The sequence below is a fragment of the Castor canadensis genome, chromosome 1 (assembly GCF_047511655.1).
Source record: "Castor canadensis chromosome 1, mCasCan1.hap1v2, whole genome shotgun sequence".
In the NCBI taxonomy this organism is placed as follows: domain Eukaryota; kingdom Metazoa; phylum Chordata; class Mammalia; order Rodentia; family Castoridae; genus Castor; species Castor canadensis.
The window spans coordinates 144,081,207-144,102,649 of NC_133386.1; the positions used below are offsets into that span (position 1 = coordinate 144,081,207).

At 44.3% G+C, this 21,443-nt stretch overlaps 3 protein-coding genes across 7 annotated transcripts in view; 2 read left to right on the forward strand and 1 right to left on the reverse strand.

Moving 5' to 3' along the window:
- Positions 1–384: 384 nt before the first annotated feature.
- Positions 385–5,225, reverse strand: Arfip2 (ARF interacting protein 2). 2 transcript variants are annotated; one of them, XM_020179329.2, is made up of 8 exons: positions 5,068–5,225; positions 4,156–4,296; positions 3,807–3,903; positions 3,006–3,124; positions 2,606–2,827; positions 1,903–2,060; positions 1,583–1,757; positions 385–1,142 (listed from the first exon to the last, which is right to left on the reverse strand). In XM_020179329.2, exons 2-8 carry the CDS (start codon positions 4,252–4,254, stop codon positions 987–989), a joined length of 1,026 nt encoding a protein of 341 aa, XP_020034918.1. In that variant the 5' UTR covers positions 4,255–4,296; positions 5,068–5,225; the 3' UTR covers positions 385–986. The 2 variants fall into 2 exon arrangements, with proteins under 2 accessions (XP_020034918.1, XP_073940890.1); XM_074084789.1 differs by lacking the exon at positions 5,068–5,225 and having other exon boundaries at positions 3,807–3,947; positions 4,156–4,287.
- A 10-nt stretch (positions 5,226–5,235) lies between these two features.
- Timm10b (translocase of inner mitochondrial membrane 10B) lies at positions 5,236–6,193 on the forward strand. Its single transcript, XM_020179334.2, has 3 exons — positions 5,236–5,390; positions 5,580–5,675; positions 5,856–6,193. The coding sequence occupies exons 1-3, from the start codon at positions 5,358–5,360 to the stop codon at positions 6,021–6,023; spliced, it is 297 nt and encodes a 98-aa protein (XP_020034923.1). The 5' UTR covers positions 5,236–5,357; the 3' UTR covers positions 6,024–6,193.
- Positions 6,194–14,647: 8,454 nt separating this feature from the next.
- Dnhd1 (dynein heavy chain domain 1) overlaps positions 14,648–21,443 on the forward strand; it is a 76,125-nt gene continuing 69,329 nt past the window's right edge. For 2 of the 4 annotated variants that reach the window (XM_074084813.1, XM_074084810.1), the window contains exons 1-6: positions 14,648–14,716; positions 14,992–15,260; positions 15,530–16,346; positions 18,598–18,771; positions 20,232–20,435; positions 20,512–20,622. In XM_074084813.1, coding sequence (XP_073940914.1) covers positions 15,197–15,260; positions 15,530–16,346; positions 18,598–18,771; positions 20,232–20,435; positions 20,512–20,622 — 1,370 coding nt within the window. In that variant the 5' untranslated portion in view covers positions 14,648–14,716; positions 14,992–15,196. The remainder of the gene's footprint in view (positions 14,717–14,991; positions 15,261–15,529; positions 16,347–18,597; positions 18,772–20,231; positions 20,436–20,511; positions 20,623–21,443) is intronic. The other 2 variants (XM_074084803.1, XM_074084805.1) reach the window with 2 other exon arrangements.

A 21,443-nucleotide genomic window follows, 5' to 3' on the forward strand; every position in this document is an offset into this window, starting at 1 on the left:
CTTTAAGCACTGTGGGCAGGGACCATGTGTTTTATTCACTTATGTTTCCCCAGGGTCTAACACACTGCCTGGCAAACAAAAGCACTCAGTAAATATTTGGTGTATGATTGAATGCATCGTGAAGGTTGACAACCCAACCCCCTCTGGACCCTATGCTCTTAAGATCTATAGCTATCTTGGTGCTGACCTGGAGGGCAAATAAAGTTTTGGCTCCAACTGTGATTGAATGAGGAAATCAGGCCTTCAGACTATTTCTGAAACCTGTCATTTCAGCTATCTATCCCAGTTCTTTTGACTTCAAAGGATTTGAATGCATGATTGGACTGAGCATTGCTCTACCCAGCCCACCCTCCTACATTCCCCCACAAACTGACCTCACTGGGCCTGCTTTTATGAAAGGTTTATTCCCAGTGCTAGATCCCAGTCTTCCTGGGCTCTAAGCACAATTAAACTGGGTGTGTGGGTGGGCAAGCGAAAACCCATTTAGATGCAGGGTCAGAAATGGGCTCCCCAGTATCCCCACCCCTTTGGTCCCAGTCCCCTTCTCTCCAATGGGCACAGAGGAAGAAAGGGTATTGGACGCAACATCATTGGCCAGGGGAGCCCAAGAAGAGCTGCCATTGGCTGACAAGGCCTTTTGAGACCCTGTCATTGGTCAGGGGACACACCCCAGGAACTGGGGCTAGGCCAGAGGAGTGATGCCATTGGCCAGGGAGTGGTTTTTTCATAGCCTTTGGCTGTGGAGTGGAAGGAAAAGACCTGGGAGTAAAGCCCAGTGGCCAGGAAGATAAAGGACAGGGCAGCAACTTCTGGGCCTACAAGCCCTCTTCACACCACGGCAGGATGGGCAAAACTGGTGTTAGACTCCAACAGGGAAAGGAAGCCCAAACCAGAAGGTAAATGGCAAGGGATGTCCCATGTCCAATCCACCCTGGGGCTGCCCTCCCCAGTGTCCTTCTTGATAGCCAAGTTGGGCTGGGAGCAGCTCACTGCTCCTCTAGCCAGGAAGGCTTTTCAGCTCCTGGAGGCCGCAGCTTGATGTTGAACTGCTGCAGGGTCTGCTCCAGTTGTTTCTGGTTCCCAGCAAAATAGGCGGACACAGCATTGTGGAAGAGCAGCAGCTGCTTGTGCATCACCTTGATCTGAGGGTCCAGCAGGGTAAGCTAAGGCTAGATTCAGGCACCTTTCTTGAGGGGCTATGAGCATAGCCCAGGGGCACATGGGCTCTGCTCTAATGGTGCTTTTGGGATTGGGACTGTACTCTACCCCAGGGAGTCAAGACAGAAGGATCAATATGATAGAAGAAAGAAACCTGACATGATTTGCTGAGCCTAGGGCTCTGCTACATCAGCTCAGATGGTAATTTTTCCCAGTTGTGCCTCTCAAACCAGCAACCAAATCCTCCAAGACAAAAGGGCCAGTGATTGGAAAGAGGGTGATTGGTAAAAACTCAGAGGTTAAGGGACGGGGGGCATCCTACTCTCCGGCCAAGCTGTGTCTCCCCATCCAATGGGGAGGGTCTAAGGAGAAGGTTATTGTAAGATGGGAAGATGGTCTAGGATCAAGGGGGTGGGGTGGGCACCTTGTTTTCTTCCAGGAACTTGAGCTTGATGGCCACATCTCCCCGCAGCTTCTCATACTTGTCCCGATGGGCTTGGAACGTAGCCTGGGCGCTCTCAAGTCGACCTCGCGTCCCTGCATCCCGGGGACCTAGACTCAGCTCCTCTAAGTCTGTTCGGTAGGCATCATATTCCAGCCTGGGGAGGGGGGTGATAAAGGCTGGTCTCCACCCCTTTGTTCTCACACATTCTCTCCTTTCCTTCCTGAATTATTGTGACCCAAGTGCCCAAACTTCCACCCATGCCAGCCAACTTCCCAAACCTTAGATGCCAGTGCCCACACCTGGCAGCCTCATACTGTTTGACAGTCATGAGTGTGTCTTCCATGGTCTTGGTAACCAGTGTGTTGATACTAGAGACAAAGAAGTTCACAGCCCCTAGAAGCGTCTCCCCATTCTTGCATAGCAATTTCTGGGTCTCTGCATTGTAGCCAAATTCTTCCTGAGAGCAGAAGGGAGGTACAGGCCTTGAGTAACAGTTGCTACCTCATTAGAGCTGTAGAACCCTTCATTTCCCCCCTTCCCAAAGAGGAAACAGCCATCAAAACTAAAACAACCAAGGACTTCCTCTAGCAAGGGTCTTTTAGCCAGAAAGTTAGTAGAACAATCCTGGGGGTGCCTGGGGTAGGAATGGGGAGGAAGGGGTTTCTCAGATAAGTTTATAAGACAGGAACAAGGAGAGCTAGTACAACAGGCAGGGGAAGGGCTCTGATTAGAGCGAGCACCGAAGGCATTTTTGCCATGTAGAGAAGGGTTACTTGTGAGGCACCTAGTGTGCCCCCTCCCCCACCCCACCCCTCCAACTTCTGGACCTCTGTACAAACCCTTAGGCTGCCTCCACAGGTGAGTGCTGCTGGGGGCAGGGCTGGGCCCACCCTGGAGGGGTTCTCCCTGGGGGCTGCAGGAGGGAGGGAGGGAGGCTGAGGAGTGACTGCCTGGAAGGGCCGGGGCCCAGTCCCCCCACCCTCTTTGTTCTGGCTGAGGCACCTGAAGCTCTGGGGACTTCTGGCTGAGGTCAGCAAAGGCATCACCTAGTGCATGCTGGGTCTGCAGCAGGCTGTAGAGGTGGGCTGTCAATGCCCGGCCCAGCTGCAGGACACTTTCATACTTGCGCTTCGTCTCACGCAGCAACTCAATCTGCAGTTCTAGCTCCAGGTCCACAGTCCGGGAGCCTCGGCCAAATCGCTCTGATAACAGCTGTTTTGTGCACTGATTGGGAAGTGGGGGAAAAGGTCAGAGACCCTAGATACTGCCCTTACCCCCAAAAGATACCTCTCCAACACTCCCAGTCTCCTCATCTTGGTCATAGATAGGCTATTAGGTCTGGGGAAAAGAAAAAAAAGTACCCACAGAGAATTCAGAGAAGGGAGAGGTACTTGAATCCCACCTTGTATGTGTTGATGCCCCATTTCTTGACGATGTCAAACTTCTCTCCAGCGATGCCCCGAGCCACCTCATCTCCAGGGCCAGCAGGAGTGGTACTGTGAGATGGATGACGACCAGACCCTAAAAGACCAAGTTCTCTGACATCAGTCTCTCTCAGATACCACCAGAGACCTCTGTGGCCCTACTCATACTTCCCTCCCTGCATAAGAAAATGACTTCCCTGAAAGACAATTGGATTCCCTTGCTTACTGGGGAACTAGGACCTGTGCCCTGAGAACCAAATCCTAACCTAAAATATATCTGGTGTCCCTGAGGGAGGAACTGCTGGTATACAGGACCAGAGGAAACAGAAGAAAACATGCTGAGTTTAGGATGGTTGAGTTACAGATGGTGGATCCTGATAACAGGAAACCTGGCTGACATTTGCATGTAGAATCCTAGCCAGTGGGCTGTTTGTTCCTCTAAACTTTAGAATCTAAAGTAAAACTCCAAGAAGCCTCACAAAGTTCCAAATGAGCCTCAAGCTTCAGATCAAGGGAACACTTGTGAAACAGAGGTCTCATCTTGGCTCAGGTGGTGGCAGCAAAGGATAAATGAACCATCTCAGGGACTAAATGGGAAGTGGGAAAGACAGACAACCCTGGGAGTTGGCCTGACTTTGAAGACAGTCCCTGGGGTTCATACACACAGAAGTTCTCAAGATCTCCAGACACAATTCAGACTTTCTAGGCATGTCCTGTGTGCCTCCAAACCATGCCAGTCCCCCTCCCCATTCAAGCTTCCTGTCTCTGATCATTCATACCTGTGGGGATGAGTCCATCACCAGAGCCCCCATAGCCACCAGACACAATGCTGGTTTCATTGAGGTTGGGTCCCGATACCATCACCTGTTGAAGATCCTATAGGCCAGAGAAGAGGGGGCGCTTCAGGAACATAGGGGCAGCTGAAACATTTTGGGGGTGGGAACAAGCTTAGATTGAAGTATCAGAGAGAGTACACATGGAAATCTGCATAGAATCAGAATGAAGATTTGTAAACAGAATGAGGGGGGTTAGATAAGTTAGGGGAATGCTGCTGGAATGTGAGTGAGAAACCAGGCTTTATAAACCAAGACTGCTAAACTGAAACACTTAAGAATCAAACAGAAGCACCTGCTCCAGCCCATCATCTTCCGGAAGCTGCCCAGCTTCGCCATTCCCGTGGATGGGGATCTCCATTGTGGCTGCCTTCCCTAGGATCCCGTCCGTCATGGCTAGAGAAGGAACTGGAACCAAGGTCTCCACCCCAGCACGCTGCAAAGCCCAACACAAATAATTCTGGAAACTGGCCAGCACTCCAGAACAGAGAGGCCTCCCCTGCCATTTCTGAGGTTTCAGAGGTTGTCCCAGGACTTAAAAGTCCCTGGGGTTCAGTCACAACTTCTTTCCTTGGATATGTGTACTTCTCCCTCCAAAGTGCATATTTCTACACATGCACCCCCAAGCCTCAGGTGTTTTCTCATAACCCCCAACCTCACCTTTAGTAATCATTCATGCATTCAATCACTCAAAAGCAGGGTGTGCCTATTACGTGTCAGGCATTGAGGCAATGGGAATAAAGAAGTGAACAAGAGAGCAGAAGTCTGTGCTCTCTTGGAACTTATTCTCACACAGGTGTGTTTGCTCCCACCAGGAGACTAACCCCTTTCCGAAGCTCAGGGGCTCATTTGCCATTCAGGTACTTTCTCCAGTGCTCGGCCTTTCACATCCCTTAGTGTTCCTTCCCCCTTCCTTCAGGTGACTTCCCCCTCCTCCATTTCATGCATCTCCTATTTCTCGGGCTCTCCCCACCAGGCCATAAGTTGAATGAATTGGTGTATGTTCCCGGTGTCTGGTAAAAAGGCTCTCTTTCCCAGGACATGGGCGTTCACTTCCAAAGTCAGTTATGTCTCCCAGGTGTGTAATTCCTTCCCCACCCCCATACACCTGGGCATCAGGTATGTCCTCATCCTTGCCTAGGGCTCAGGTCATCCTTAAGACAAGTTCGTGCGTCAACTTCCCTTCGCCCAAGTATGTCACTCTTACCTGGGCCGGGCCGCTCTTCCCCTCAGGGCGCCAGGCCCGGGCCGCGCGGGGACCTCAGGTTCCAGTTCCCGTCGCGATCCTAGCAGCAGGTCAGGGACTCGGCGGAAGTGACGTCCTCTCTGGGCAGAAGAAGCCCGCCACGTCGCAGATTATAAGGGCGGAGGTGACGTTGTCAGATGTGGGCGGGGAGATCTTGGAGCCAAGCCCTCAATCCTTTGGGAGTGGCGAGAGATTATTTCCGGGGCGGTACGTAGGCTGTGCAGGAAGTGACGTAGTCGTGCGCTCTTAGCATGATGGAGCAGCAGCAACAGCAACTGAGAAACGTGAGTGAGAGCTAAATTGCTTCAGGGCCAGACGTTCCGCTGTCTTCCAAGTACACATCGCAAGAGCCCGAGAAGCAAATCTGGGAGCAACGGGCTGTGGTGCGCGGTCCTGGGAAACCCCGGCGGCGGGGCCTTGAGTTGAGGTGTTGGGGTTCTTAGAGCTGAGTTTTTGGTCTCCTTTTCTCCCAGTTGCGAGACTTCCTGTTGGTCTACAACCGGATGACAGAACTCTGTTTCCAGCGCTGTGTGCCCAGCCTGCACCACCGAGCTCTGGACGCTGAGGAGGTGGGGAGATATGGGGGTGGGGGGTGCCCTCGATCCTCCGTGGAGTTTTTTCCCGTCTTCCCCCAAGTCCCCTTCCTCTGACCTGGCTTTTCCATGACCTCACCCCTAGGCTGGGGATGGGGAAGGAAGGACTCGGGCTTGACAGGACACCTTTGGCTTCTACTTCCATCTTCCTTCCAGGAGGCTTGTCTGCATAGCTGTGCTGGGAAGCTGATCCATTCCAACCACCGCCTCATGGCCGCTTACGTGCAGCTCATGCCTGCTCTGGTGCAGCGCCGCATCGCAGACTACGGGGCTGCCTCAGCTGTGCCGGGTGTTGCTGCGGAACAGCCCAAAGTCTCGCCATGAGGCAGCTAGCCATCCCCACCCTCAAGAGGGAAGGTGCAAGATGGACCCTCAGATTGAAGGACCCAGTGGACTTTGGGCTTGATGAACCTTGTACAGAGACTGAGGGGTCTCTTGAAAGCTGGGTACTGTTGCTCCTTTTCCTGGAGCCAATAAACCCACATTTTACTCTATGTGGTTTACATTCTGAGCAGGGAACTTTTGTCCACTTTATTGGTGCCATTCTTTGTTCTGTCATTTAGTGCATCTCTGCTGGCTCCAGCCCTGCAGCTGCCTTCTATATGTAGAAGAAAAATTTCAGAATTCCCAAACATCTGGTTAAAGCTGGTTTGTCGGTACAATTTTAAAGTTGGTAATAGCAGCGGGAAATTGGTTCCTGCTCAGATGATGGAGAAAAAAAGAGCTGTGTCAGGATGGCCTTGAGTCTGTCTAACTTAAATGCCTAGAATGCATTGGCTCATAACTTTTTTTTTCCTGGACTATGTTTTACAAAAAATAATTGTTCTGAATCTAGGGAAAGAAAATAATATTTAGAACAACAAAGTAAAAAAGAAAAAGGTTTTAGGCACCACTTCCTAGAACATCATTAACTGCAGAACAGATAGGAAACTTGTAAGAATTCAGGAATGTTCTATAATTTCAACCATTTTCCCAGGTTGTTACTATCCATGTGTTTCCTAGGATTACCAGTAAAACCTTTAAGCAAAGAAGGGTTTGTGTTCTTGTCTTCAAGGACAACATAGAGGAGGAAATTATGATGTAGTCAAACTTCAGGAAGAGAAACCCAAGGGAGAAGTGGATAGTTATGGAAAAAAAGGATACAGAGAAATATGTATCTCTGTATCCTCTTTAATGTTTCACTGCTTGTCTAAAATCCCTTATTCCATCTTTCCATCTTATTGTATCTGTTCTGTGACTTCTGATTCCAACTTCTCTGTTCTTTTCTCATTATTGACCTTCCTTTGTAGGGGTTACTTCTGTGTTCAGCATTCTGAATGACGTGTCACTCCACTTTTTCTTACCATCCTTGGCATCCTTTCTGTATCATTCTGTTTTCCTCTTCCTTCACTCAAACTATTTAAAAAGTTATATAATGAATGCTCCCAAATATTTACCATCTCCAACTTCAATCAAGCTCCCACTACCTATGCATACCCTTTATGAGTTCCTGATCCATTCTCTCTCCAAGTGGCTATAACAGTTAATTTACTGCTCTGAATCCCATACTACTTTGAACTACCCCTGTCAGGTTGCTACTTTTTAGAGGAATTACAGCTCCTAGACATTGGCTCCAATAATAATAAAACAACTCCTTTCAATCATCTACAAAACAAATGTTTTCTCCCATAGACAGAAAGTTGAAATCCTCAGCAGATCCTGTATTAAAATGCATATCTGGGAGGAAGGTATGGTGCTTCACACCTATAGTCCCAGCACTTGGGAGTCTGAGGCAGAGGATCATGAGTTCAAGGCCATCCTGGGCTACACTGCAAGTGCCAGACCAGCCTGAGCTACATATAGAGATCCTGTCTCTAAATAAGAAAAAGAAAAATGAAGATTTGGCTTGAAGGTCCATATTCTTTTTACTACAGCAGACTGCATCTCAAAATCCTATTTATTGAGCACCCACACCCACTTTGTATAGGTTCTGAAGTTAATAGGTGTCATGTTTTATCTTAATTTTTGCCACAAAACTATGAGGTGTTATCTCCATTTAACACACAAGGAAGCAAGAATCCAGAATATACCCAAAGTCCATCCTGTATGCAGTTACTTACTGAGAAAGGGATTTTGTCTTCTTTAGCTGCTATCTCTTGAATAATTTGTTAGAAAGGTAAAAATTGCTGACCTGGAACGTCCCTACAGAGTAGCATCATGTGTATTCAATGAAATTCTCTCCTTGGGAAATATAAATGCAAGTAAAACAACTTGTGAACATCTCAACTGCCAGAGATAGGAGAATGGAGACCCAGGATATTGTGTTGCTGCTGGGAGAATTCTTCCACATCAACATTTGTATATATTCTTGTAATAAATATGCATTGTGAATTATCTGTTTCCTCAGTTTCTGTGTCATATAATTAGTACTGCTGAAGAAAAACTAGGAACATAGATCTGACTCTAAAGACTGTGTGTTTAGAATTTGCAGAGCTTGTTTCTTGAGACAGGTTCTCACTATGTAGCCCAGATTGGCCACAAACTTGAGTCTCCTGCCCAACCTCCCAGCTTCTGGAATTACAGGCATATACCATCATGCTCTTCCTACCACAATTTTTATGTCCAGTCTCTTCTGTACCTAATCTGCTTCTAGACATGAAAAAACAAGTGTGCCTCAACCCGACCACTAACCCTTTCCTTAAATTTTCAATCTCTTCTGTCCCAGTTTTTTTTCCTCTCTACAAGTATGTACAATGTTTAGCAAAACCTATTCCTACCACTCAACCTTGTATAGCTGCTGGCCTGTCTTCCTTAGGTCTTGCCATACAGTGATAGTCATTGGCATAGTGAGCAATTATGTAATGTTTCAAGCACAACACAGGAATAAACTGTTTATTTTTGCAGTGCTGGAGATCAAAGCACTCTGCCCCTGAACTATGTACCCAGCCCAGGAATAAAGTTTGACATAGCTTTGTCACATTACAAGCATATTTGAGGCAGAAGTGTTCCTGTTGTTGGTTTCAGAACTTCACTGCCTACCTCTTGGCAAAATCTCATTCCTTTATGGTTGTTCATCCTTGCAACCCTCTTTCATTACTTGTTTTAACACTCTCATTAACTACTACTGTCCTGTTACTTTCTTCTAAATAGCTAGCCCTTGGTTTTTCTTTGCACCCCTTAATACTTTAATGTTTACATAGACAATCCATTCAGTATTTAGGTCTCAATTCCTCAACTCAATCTCCAGTGATTTCTACTCTGTCATAACCACCCATTCTTTTAATTGTGTCTTGCCCATTGTCATTATTTCAAACTGCTCCATTTTCAAAACAACAAACCCTACTGTTAACTTTCATCTTACTCATTGACCATATTCCTTCTGCTTTGTTTATTGACCTGGTGCCTCTACTATCCTTATTTGATTTCACAGCAGCATTTGGGTCATTGCTTCTCTCCATTAGCACTTTCCTAACCAGATTAAACTCTAGTGATTTTCTTGGAATATGTGAAATTTCCTTGCTTCCCGTCTATTCTTTGAGCCCTTAAATGAAACACTTGTGCCTGCATTTCAACAACTAAATACTACCCAAGGAAACCATTATGCACCAGATTTATACCCCCATTAATCCATGGTTACTAAATACAAGTGGAGCCTTAGATCTTATAATTACTAAAGGTTTTCTTTATTGCTCCCTGCAATGACTATTTCAAACTTTTTCTTGAGGTACTAGGTTTTGAACACAGGGCCTTGTATAAGCACTGTACCACTTGAGCCAAAACCCCAGTCCTCAAACCAATATTCTTTTTTTTTTTTTAAATTAACTGCTTCAAACCAGTATCCATAAACCTATTAGTACCCACTACCAGTCTCCTCTTTCTGCAGGTTACCCTATTTTTCATGAACAAAATTAGAAGCTATTTATAGGTAATTTCCTCAACATCTCATCACTTATTAACCCACAAGTATCGGTATCACTACTCCCTTTCCCGCCTGTCTAAGCAGGAAGAACGCCTCTCATCTAATGCCAATGCCTATTCTTGTACTTTGAATTCTAGTCTTTTCCTGTTGGAGGGTCTCCAACTCCCTCCTACTTTACTAAATTCTTAGTGTTCAAACATGCAAAGAACTCCACTGTTCTAACAAACCTTTCTATTTTATTTCCTTTTCAGTTACCATTCTATCTTTTCTGCTTTATAGCTACACTTCTCAAAAGGTTGGATACTTTGGCTCTTGCAAGTCACTGTCAGTGCCCATTCCTCAACCCAGTTCATTTTTTTGAGTTCTACCATCTGTATGCTATTGAAATAGTTCTTACTAAGGTCACTTTGTTGGTGATCTTAAATCCCTGAATCCAGTGATTGTTTCCTTATCCTCAGCATACTCATTTCTTGATAACATTCAGAGTTATTTTCTACTTCCTCATAATGGGCACTCTTGGTTTATGTTTTACTAGTTTTACTACAACTTCTTTGACCACAGCTTCTTAGCCTCTATAATGGGCTCACCCTTCTCCTAACCTTCTAAATGTTTCTCTTGGTTCTGTTCTTTCTTAGTCTTAATTTTTCTAGGATGGTTCCATCCCCATTTTGATTTTTAGGTACTGCTAACTCCCAGATTTTCTTCAAGCTACCTGACATCTGCACTTGTGCGTCCCAAAAACATAATAAATTCAGCAGGTTTACTTATAAACTTTCCTCTTAGCTTGGTACTCATCCAGTTGCAAAAGCTGGAAACCTAAGCACATCCTTCTTCCTGATCCCCTCATTCAATTGCCAAACCCTATCCAATTACATTTGTAAATATCCTTTGATTCTGTCTGCTTCTCTTTATGCTCACCATAATCTCCCACCAGGACTATTTCAATTGCAAATTTAATCTTTGACCTTTTGCCAATGAAATTTTTTTTTTAGACAAGGTTTTAGCAATATAGGAAAAGTAATCACAATGGCGATGAATGTTATGAAGAAGAAATGTATGTTGTAATGGAAATGTATTTATACAATAGTACAATTTGACTTGTATTTGGGATGGAGAACTTCCCTGAGGAAGTGATTTTAAAACTGAAATCCCAAGGATGAATTCTAATTGAATAAAAGGCAGAGGGAAAGGCTGCTCTCTTTCATGTCTTTGTTCAGATGTACCTTTTTGTTAAGGCTTACTCTGATGATCCTATTTGACCCATGCTGTACTCAGACACTCCTGACCCTCTTTTATCATGTTCTTTTCTCCTATAGCATTTATCCCTTCTGACATGCTATATCGTTTACTCATTTTTTTTTGTTTTTATTACCTGTTTCCCCACTAGAATATAAACTCCATAGATCAGGAATTTTTGTCATTATTGTTTTTTACACTGATGCAAACAAACACCTAAAACAGTTGATGCTCAATAAATAGTTGTTGCGTAAATGGTGGCAAGAGGGAAAGGGTCACAGAGCACAGGTATATAGCTTGGTTTTACATAGGGTGTGAAGGGGGGGGCACCTTTAATTTGTAACAGGAAGGAGGGAGAATAAATGAGAGCAAATCTAAGTAGTTTTTTGGTTTGGTATTGTAGCCTGTGTGGTAGTTGGTTTTATGTTTCAACTTGTCTAGATGTAGTACCCAATTATTTACTAATCTAGGTGTTGCTGTGAAAGTATTTTATACATGTGACTAACACCTATAATTAGTTGACATTAAATAAAGAGATTACCCTAGATAATGTGGGTCAGCCTCATGTACACAGTTAAGGCCTTACAAGCAAAACTGAGGTTTCCTAGAAAAGAAATTCTGAGTCAAGTCTTCAGCATTAACTTTTACCTGAATTTCCACCTTGCTGGCCTGCCCCTACAGATTTTGGACTTATAGCTTCCACAGTCATGTAAGCCAACTCCTTAAAATAAATGTCTTTAGATAGATGAGAGAGAGAGAGAGAATTTCCATGGAGAATACTGATTGATATAACATCTTTTTTTTTAATGGGATGTGAAGTCATCATCTGAGAATAAAGCATAAGAAAGTAGAAGATGAGAGAGTGCAAGGTTTGAAATAGTCTGTGCAAATGGAAGAATAAACTGACAAAAGGGACATGATTAGATTTTTAGACAGTGTTGAGGGCTCAGCAGAGGGTACTGAACAGAATTCCCTTTTGTCCTTGCCTGTCTGAAAGAGTTCCTTAAAGGCTTTAAACTTTATGGCCTACTGTGACTTGGGGATTCTCCGTTGCCCTTCCCAGGTAGGGTTGGTTGTCCATGCCTTTATTCATATCCTCACTGAACCTATTATGTCTTGTTCACTATTATGTGAAAATGAAAAACAACCAAACATGCTAATTATATCAATGTCTATTATCTATACAACTTTATTCTAAGCATTTTATGTACATGAATTCATTTAATCTTCATAACTATCCTTTAAGATAGACGCTATTATCTTCATTTTAAAAAAATGAAACTGAGTGGTAGAGTCAGGATTTTCAGACAGTCTGACCCCAGAACCTGTCTTACTAATGAAGATTGTTGTACTTTCATGCATTTTTCCATAAATAGTTCTCATCACCTACCTCATGATGCCTAGCACTAAGGACTGAGGATAGATCAAGGAGTGATCAGAATCTTTGCCACAATGGAGCATATATTTCTAGTCAGGGAAAACAGACAATAAGCAAATAAAGTAGTATTTATATAAAATGTTAATAGGTGCTGTGGAGAAAAATAATTCAGAGTAAGGAGTATAATGATGTTAGGGATAGTGTTGCCATTTTGTACTGGTGGTTAGGGAGGAACTCACTCATAATGTGGTATTTGAGCAGAGACTTGAAATGAGGGAAGAAGCCTTGAGGACATGTGAAAGAAGAATGTTCACTTTTCTACTGATCGACTAGGCCATATAAGAGCTACTAGTTATCCCCTGGTATCCATTGTCTCCTTATTTCTTTACTAATAGAACCCCTGAATTCTACCCCAGTACATGACTACTGAAAATATAGATCAGATTTGGTAGCTTCACCTTCAGTTAGTTGTGGCCATGTGATTGAGGGATGTATGCAATTGCCAGGTTGTAACCTAAAAAAGAAAAAAAGCATGACTTCTCTTTCCCCTCCACCCACATCTCACTAGTTGGAATGGGCCCCAACTCACTTGGAACTTGAAGACAAGGACTGCTTCCTTAGAGAAGGCAAAACAATTCCAATCTTAGCCCTGGAATACTTATAATTGAATAATTATGAGAGGAAGAAATAATAGCTAGGCATAGTGGTACACACCCGTAATCCCTGCATTTGGGAGGCTGAAGAAGGAGGATTGCAATCTTGGCCAGCCTGAGCTACATAAAGACACCCTGACTCACAAAACAAAAATAAATTTAAGTCATTGTATTTGGGGCTTTTAAAATTATAGCATGTATAGTAAACAGAATCTTGGAATGGTGCCTGACATTTCTTGCTCCGCCCCCCCCCCCACCAGTGTACACATCCTGCATGTTCTCTGGGATTGTGAGTATGCAGATTTTATAAGGCATAGTTGATGACAAGAGAGATTATCTAGTTTTGCTAGCAGAACTTCTGCTAGCTGCAGAAGAAAACATCAGAAAAATTTGAAGCACAGGAAGGTTTTGAAGCATTGTCGCTGGCTTAAAGATAAAGGGACCATGTTGCAAGGAAAACAGGTGGTCTCTGGAACTGGGGAGTTGCCTCTGGCTGATGGAAAGGAAACGGATTGTAGTCCTACAACTTTAAGGAACTGAGTTCTACTGTCGAGCTTGAAATTGTATTTTTTTTTCCCTCAGAGCCTCTAGATGAGAACTCAGAACAATCAACACTTTAATTTCAGTTTTATTGCACCCAAAACAGAGAACACAACCAAATTATGCTGGGCATATAATCTACAGAACTGTGAGACATTATATGGGTCTTCTTTTAAGAAGCTTAGTTTGTGATACTTTGTTATACAGCCACCAAAAACTTGTGTATTAGTGAAGGTTCTCCAGAGAAACAGGCTGAGACATCCCATAATCTATGGTCTACAAATTGGAGAACCAGAAATGCCAGTTGTATAATTCAGTTCAAATCCAAAGACATGAGATTCAAGAGTACCAGTGTTCAAGGTCAGGAGAAGATAAATGTCTGAGCTCTAACTTGCTGGAACAGATAGCAAACTGGTCCTTCCTCTAGGCTTTTTTGTTCTATTCAGGCAATAGATTGGATGATATCCGGCCAGATTGATGAAGGTGTTCTGCTTATTCAAGAGAGAAAGAAGAAGGGGGTGGGAGGAGGAGGAAAAGGAAGAAAGGGGGAGGGAGGGAAGAGGAGGAGGATGAGGAGGAGAGGAAGGGGAGAAAGAGAAGGAGGAGACAGGTATCTCCAAGGTTTTGACCTGGAAAAATGGGAAAAAATGGACTTGCCATTTCCTGAGATGAGGCAGCCAGTGAAAAGAGCAGGTTTCTTGGGGAGGGGGAGGAAGGAAGTAATTAGAAGTCTGGTTTTGGATATTTTAGGTTTTTAAATTTCAGATACTTATTAGATAGCAAGTTGGCAATTGGATGTACAAATTTGGATCTTAGAGAAAAGGTAGCTTTGTATTTCTATTTAAAAAAATCATTCAGGCACTCCTGTATTTCCAGTCCCCAACTAGATTTGCAACTTGTTAAGATCAAAGATTTTCATCTTATATGGGCTTATTTTGGGGAGGTGGGGTGGAGCAGATGGATAGGCTATTGAGGGTGTGGGAAAATGATGTCCTTGTTGGGAACCTACACTTGCTTAGATATTCAGTAAGTGGATAAACAGGCACATGGTTTACACCTGCTCCTGACACCTCAGGACTGGTAGTGCCCCTAATCAATCTTGTCATTGTTTTTCATGCCAGCCAGGTCCTCTGCAGGCCTCCGTGTGCCTGGTGAACAACACCAAGCAGGTTTGGCCTGGTTCCCGTTCCTCCGGCCTCTGGACCTGTCCCTCGGCCCCGCCCACATCTACCGCTCTTTCTGGCTCCTCGGCTGCGCAGGCAGGGGAGGCTCTGGCCTTCCCAGTGTCTGGTAACGGTTCTAACAGCTGCTGGTGAGTCCTCAGCTCAGGATCCGTGTCCCTCGGTTCTCCAGGACCAGCGCTGTCGCCCCTGCCCTCCGAAAGTCCTCTCTCACACGCTCCCACCGAGTCAGACTTCTTCCCTCAACCCACTCCTTTGCTCCTTCTTCCTCTAGACCTCGGCCAAGCTGTTCACTGTGTGGGCTCCTGAGCTTTCTGTGCTCATGATCTTCTCAGCCTGTGGGCGAAGAAGTCAGGGGACTGGGGCTTTGCTGCTTCTGACTGACAGCCCGTTTTTCCCTTTCAAGGTGATCGTGATCGCCAGCTTCCACTCTGAAGGCGCTTTGCTGCAAGCTGAGATTCTCTGCATGAGCTCCGTTGGCCTATCAGTTTGCCTCTTCAAATAATTACACCTTTGTGCTCCATTCTCCGTGTAGGTGGGTGTGATCAGGGTGAGCCTGTTGCCTGGGACTCAAATCTAAGTTTATTCACTTCTCCAGCAGGCACTTCCCAATGAAACCTCATCGACAGCTCTGGCTCTCTTCGCTGCCCTTGCCTCCTACATCCCTTAAGCCAGGTGACAGGGACAGGACTCTGGGAGGTGGGAAGGAACTCTTGTACAGGGTGGGCTCCCTTCTGTCATCTGGACCTGTTTCTTACGAGCCTTTAGGGAAACAGTAGGGTGGTTCTCAGGAAAGGTCTTCTGCTGGTCCGGCTCTGCCCTGCAGCTACATCCATTTCCCTGTCATAGGTTGCTTTTTCCCCTCCCCACCTCTTCCCACCCCATTGACTTGACCCAGAGCCTGAGGGCCCTTTTCTGCTCCTCTCTCACTCTGGACCATGCAGATGAGGTCCAGCAGCAGAGAGCCTGGAACTGGCAGTTGGAGCCTGAGCTGTGGGCAAGATCTCTTCGACAGCAGTTGAATGCCCAGCTCCTCTTGTTCCCCGCTAATGAGACATCATCCGATGCTCTTGAGTCTTGGCACTCTGCAGATGCCCTGGACAGCAAAGGACAGCCCAGGGCTGTGTTTCAGAGGAAACACAAGCTATTCCTGAAGGCAGTGACTGGACCAGAGCAGTCTACAGAGCTGGAGCTCCTGTTAGCAGAGCTCCGATCTCTGTTCTCAGCTGTGCTACAGGATGGCAGCCCTGCAGCTTGGCACTATCTGCATGCAGTACTGGGTCTGTTGCCTCCATATCGTGAGTTGCTAGTTGGCCGCCTTGATTTGCTGCCCTTCCTGGAGCAGTTGTATTGCTGGGCACCCAAAGTTCAAGTCCAACTCCAGCTAGACCTGCTAGATGCCATAGACAAGGCCTTTCCCCCAGACAGCTCTTTGTTACATAGGGCTTCCCATGTTGACTGCTCTCCCTGGAAGAGGAGAGCCTATCATGGGCCCCCATGCCCAGCCTGCCCTTTTGTACAGGCCCTTTGGGGTGAACAGCAAGTACAGAAAGAATTGACCACATGGTTGCGACCATTGACCCTTCCTGAGCTACAGCACTGCCTGGGCATCGTTGGTGCCGAGGTGGCCCTAGAAGAAACCCGGTGGCTGGATGGCCTTAGCCTCCTCCCCTTGGCACTGGCAACAGACATCCCTGTACAGTATGAAAGCAGTGGCACTGACTACGCAGAGGAGGAGCCTGTTGAATCAAGACAGACTAAGTGAGTGACCCAGTCTGGGGATTTGAACAAAGGAGAAAAATAAGTCAGTTTATGGGTGTTTACATAGCCACTTAGATATCTACAGCCAGTTCACTATGAATCTTACAGATTAGCCCAACTCAAAACTGAACTTACTGTAGGTTAGGTGAAAACAAGGAGAGTTTCAAGGAGGGAACAATCAGTAGTATTAAATGCCAGTAAGAATTTAAAAACTATTGGATTTAGCAACAAAAAAGAGGTTGATGAGAGCAGTTTCAATGGGGTCTTGTGGGGAGGAAGCCAGACTGTAGTGCATTAGGAATGGATGGAATATGAAGGAGAAATCTCATTTTACTATTCTTTCATGAAGCTTGGCTTGAAAGGGAGAGATGGTCGGACAGCAGCTTGAAAGAATTTTGGTGTTTAAATAGGAGTCTTTTGTTTTTAAGTAGAGAGATTATGGCTCTTAAGACAGTGCTTGAGAAGTAGGTCCTCAATAAATATGTGTAGACTAAATGAATCAATAAGCTAAGGTAAGAAGAGAAAATTTAAAATACGTCATAGACAGATGTAAGAGATCCAGAACACAGATAGAGAAACTGGCCTTTCAGAGAAGAAAGAATATCCCTTTTTGTCAAACTGGAGAACAGGTAAGTGTATTGAGAGGCAGCCATGCTGAGAGAGTTAGTTCATGGCTGAGAACCTCAGTTTCTCCAGGCAAGGAAGAAAATAAAGAATGAGATGAACTTAGGGCTTGGCAGGGCTGGTCATGGGGTTATATATAACAGCTTGAGGGACCTGAAAGAGATGGCGGTATGAGGATTTGTACTAAGATATCAAAGCAGAATGGGCTCACAGCTGAAACTGAACAATAGGTGTCTATATTCCTGCTTTTGTGAACTTGTGAATCTACTGAATCGTATAAGACCTTAACAGCTGTCTGTTAACCATTTAAGATGTCCTGATCTGACATCAAGATCATTGTTGATATGAATTCTAGAATAGGATTGCACTGTTATTTCTGGGGTAACTTCTGTTGATTTATATTCAGGTTTGACTAGTTAAGTCTAAGTTAAATCAATACTAGGTTTCTAATTTTGGGAGGGAAAGTGTGAGGTACTAGAGTTTGAACTCAGAGCTTCACACTTACCAGGCAGGTGCTCTATCACTGGAACTGCTCCGCCTCCAGCCCTTTTTTGTGTTGGGTATTTTCTAGATAGGGTGTCTCAAACTGTTTGCCTAGGGTTGGCTTCTAACCATGATCCATCCTCCTGATCTCTGCCTTCCGAGTAGCTAGGGAGTAAGCCACCTGCTCCCAACAGTATTAGGTTTCTTTTTGAGTGTGTTGTGAGATCACCCCAACCAAAATTATTAGTCTAGGTGCTGGGTGTGGTGGCCTGTAATCCCAACACTTGGAAGGTGGAGATAGGGTCTTGAGTTCAAGGATAGTATGGACTGCATAGTAACATTCTGTCTCAAAATTAAAACAAAATTATTAGTTAAGTAATTTGATTTTAGGTTGTTGGATAATTAATTTTTATATCAATTTGTTGACCAGTATGGAAGAAGGGTAAGAAGATAAGATCATTGGTACAGGCTGAAGGGGTTAAAGAATGTTTCATTAGATCTTGATTGGATATTCATTAGATCTTTTCCTTAAAAGATATGAAGCTAGAGCTTGGTGATAACAGAAGAGCAAAAATGATCATGGGAATAAGAGTAAGAGGTATGGGTATAATGCAGGTTTAGAAAGCAGGTATAATGCTGGTGGAGTGGCTCAAGCAGTAGAGCACCTTCCTAGCAAGTGTGAGGTCCTGAGTTCAAACCCCAATACCACAAAAAACAAACAAAAAGTAAAAGAAAATGGCAAAAATAGTAAGTCTTATGGGTTAAAAAATTTTTTTTAAAAAGCAGGTATAATGACAACAAAGACAGGAGATAAGATTTAAAAAGTTGGGACAGAGGAGCATTGGCAATGAGTTGGTAAAATAGTTTTTCCATTATTTGTGCTTTTGACTTTGCAATAGTCACAATTAATCCAGAGTGATCAAAGGGAGGGGCTGCTCATTCACATGTCTGTGTGAATATATTGCATACTGGACTGTGTTTGCTCAGTATGTGACACCTTTAAGCATAGGAGATAGACAGGCTCTGGCAATGCCATATCACATCCCCTCTGGCACCTTTTCACTGGCCAACAGTGGCAAGGCCCATCTCTTACATACCTGACAGCTTTGTTCTGCCTTTTCTCTCTGATCTTTTTGTCATATAGGTCTCAACTTTACTATGAAGTTCCCAAGGGAAAAGCCTTCCACAAGAGAAGTATTGGCTTCTTGCATGAGGCTTCCTTCCTGGGTAGCCAGGTGAGGAGCATTCTGAAGACAGAGAGGTACCTGAAGAAGATCCACTTCCTCTATCTCAACGTGGCTCCCAGTCGATACTTTAAGTAAGAGCCCATATCCAGACCTCCTCTTCCTCTCTTGCTCCCTGATTTCCTCCCATGCTGTCTTCCCACTCTTCTTTCTCCCTATCCCTATTCATCTCCCCAGTTCTTTCTCCATGTACTCCTCTGTCTCCTAGTTTCCCTCCTTCTTCCCTTCTCCTCAGCTTCCTCCTCCACTCCTCTCTTTGTTCCCCTTTGCTCTGTCTTTTGTCTTAGTCATCCTTTTTTCACGTTTTGCTCTTCCTTTTTTTTTTGGCAGCACTGGAATTTGAACTCAGGGCCTCACGCTTGCTAGGGAGGCACTCTTACCACTTGAGACCAACACCATTCCTTTTTTCTGTGGTGGTTTTTTTTTTTTTGAGCTAGGAGATAGGGTCTCAAGAACTACTTGCCCATGCTAATTTCGAAGTGCCATCCTCCTGACCTCTGCCTCCTGAGTAGTTAGTTAGGATTACAGGTGTGAGCCACCAGCACCCAGCTTACTTTTTCCTCTTCTTTATTCTGAAATAAGAAAAACATTTGATCATAATACATAAGCAACTTTAATGGTGGTATCTTCCAACTCCAGTGCAAGAATCAGATATTTAAATCTTTAGTGTTAGGGAAACTTTGCTCTTCCAAAAGCATCCTGTTCCTTAGAGTGAATCAAAATCTTCTTTCTTTTAGCTCCTACCTCCTGGTCCTGTTTTGACTCTAGGGTTATAAAAACAAGCCTCCTCCTTCCACATAACCTGAGACATTCATGCCCTTTCTTCCATTAGATCCAAATTTTATCTATTTAAAAAATAACCTTTTAATATTGTTAATTAAGTCATAATAATTGTATGTGCTGTCTTTCTAGTTTGAAAATCATTCTGTTCTCTTTCCCCTCTATTTCCTTTTGCCTTCTTGCCTCCTTTTTCATCTCCCCCATCTTTCTCTTATCCCTTCTTGAAACGTGTGTAAGTTCCTTTGATTCCTGCTGATCAGAGCTTTTTTGTTTTGTTAAATTTATTCCTAAATATTTTATTTTTGTGATCTTATTTTAAATGAATTATCTTTTCAAAATTAGTATATATTGTACAAGTTGAGGGGTTTCACTGTTATGTTTCCAAACATGCATAAAATGTACTTTGATCATATTCATCCCTTCTGTTACTCTTTCTTATTCTTCCCCTCCCAATCTCCCCCCTTTTTAAACTTTCATGAAGAAATTTTAAGTGGTTTCAGTATGACCTTTTCATATGTGTATACAATGTACTTTGATCATATTCTTCCCCTCCTTACCCTCTCTTTTCTTCCTCCCACTTCCTACTAGTTCCCACCCCAAATAGTCTCTCTTTGATATTGGAGTCCTTAAAAAAAAAAATCTAGAGCCTACATATTCTACATATGAGTGAAAACATGCAGTATTTATCTTTCTGAGTCTGACTTGTTTTGTTTACTAAACAAAGCAAAAGCTGCTTAGCTTTTTTTATTTCAAGGCCCTATGAGCTGATGGTGGTACCACCGAAGAAGGTGAATCCTGAGCACTACATCTTCTCTCCCTTTGGGATTCTGCATATACATCCTGTGGAGGGCAGTGAGACCATGACGCTGGGTACCTGGCACCGCCATTCTGTTCTTTGGCAACAGCTCCAGTTCATTCCATTCTTTAAGTATTGTCTCTTACGCAAGGCCTTGACCTGGTAGGTGTTGATGGGGATGGGATTTTGGGAGTAAATGAATGAGAGCAGCATATTGTCACTGACCTCTACTCTGTAGTTGGAAGAAGAATGTGAGGTTGCAGGGGTTGCATCGTCTCCACAATTTCCTAGGGAATCGTCTGCTCTTGGCTGTGCCTCACTTTGGAACTGGGCTGCTCCATATTAGCAGGTGAGGTAAAATACAACTTCAATGAATTTTTTTAAATTGTTTTGGTTTCTGGGCATGATGGGACACACCTGTAATCCCAGCACTTGGAAGGTGGAGAGAGGAGGATCATGAGCTCCAGATCAGCCTGGATTACATAGCAAGACCTTGTCTCAAAAGACCAAACAGTATTTTGAGAAAAGGTAACAATGTGTTCACTGTAGGAAATTTGGAAAGTGCAAAGAAGCCCAAAGGAAAAAAAAAAGAAACCTTGAATCCCTGAACTCATAAATAACCACTATAAACATTTTACTGCATATCCTTCTAGTCATTTTTTCTATCATATATACAAAACATGATCATATGTTACATAATGTTATATAACCATTTTTATCTGAATTATATGTTCTGATTTTTTTGGTGGCATTGGGGTTTGAACTCAGGGCCTCACACTTGCTAGGCACATGCTCTACCACTTGAGCCACCCCACCCAGCCTGTGAATTATATATTCTGAAGCTATCTCAATGTCATTACATGTTCTTCCACATCAACTTGTCCCAGATATTAAGTCTGGAGATCAAACTTAGGTGTTTGAATCCAAACTCTTTGCTCTTCCCATGGTGTTACATGTTAGGAAAAATGCCGCTCACAAAGATAGCTCATGAGAAACTCTCACGTCCAAGAGCAGGGTTTAATGACAGGCACAAGCCACCTGGCTGACCAGGGAAATATGGCGCAGGAAGAGAGTGAGTCTGGGCCAGGCATGGCTTTTTATAGAAGAGGGAGGGTAAGAGGTTGGCACATGCTCAGGTGTCCCTGGTGGGGGTGGAGCTTGGGTGGAGCT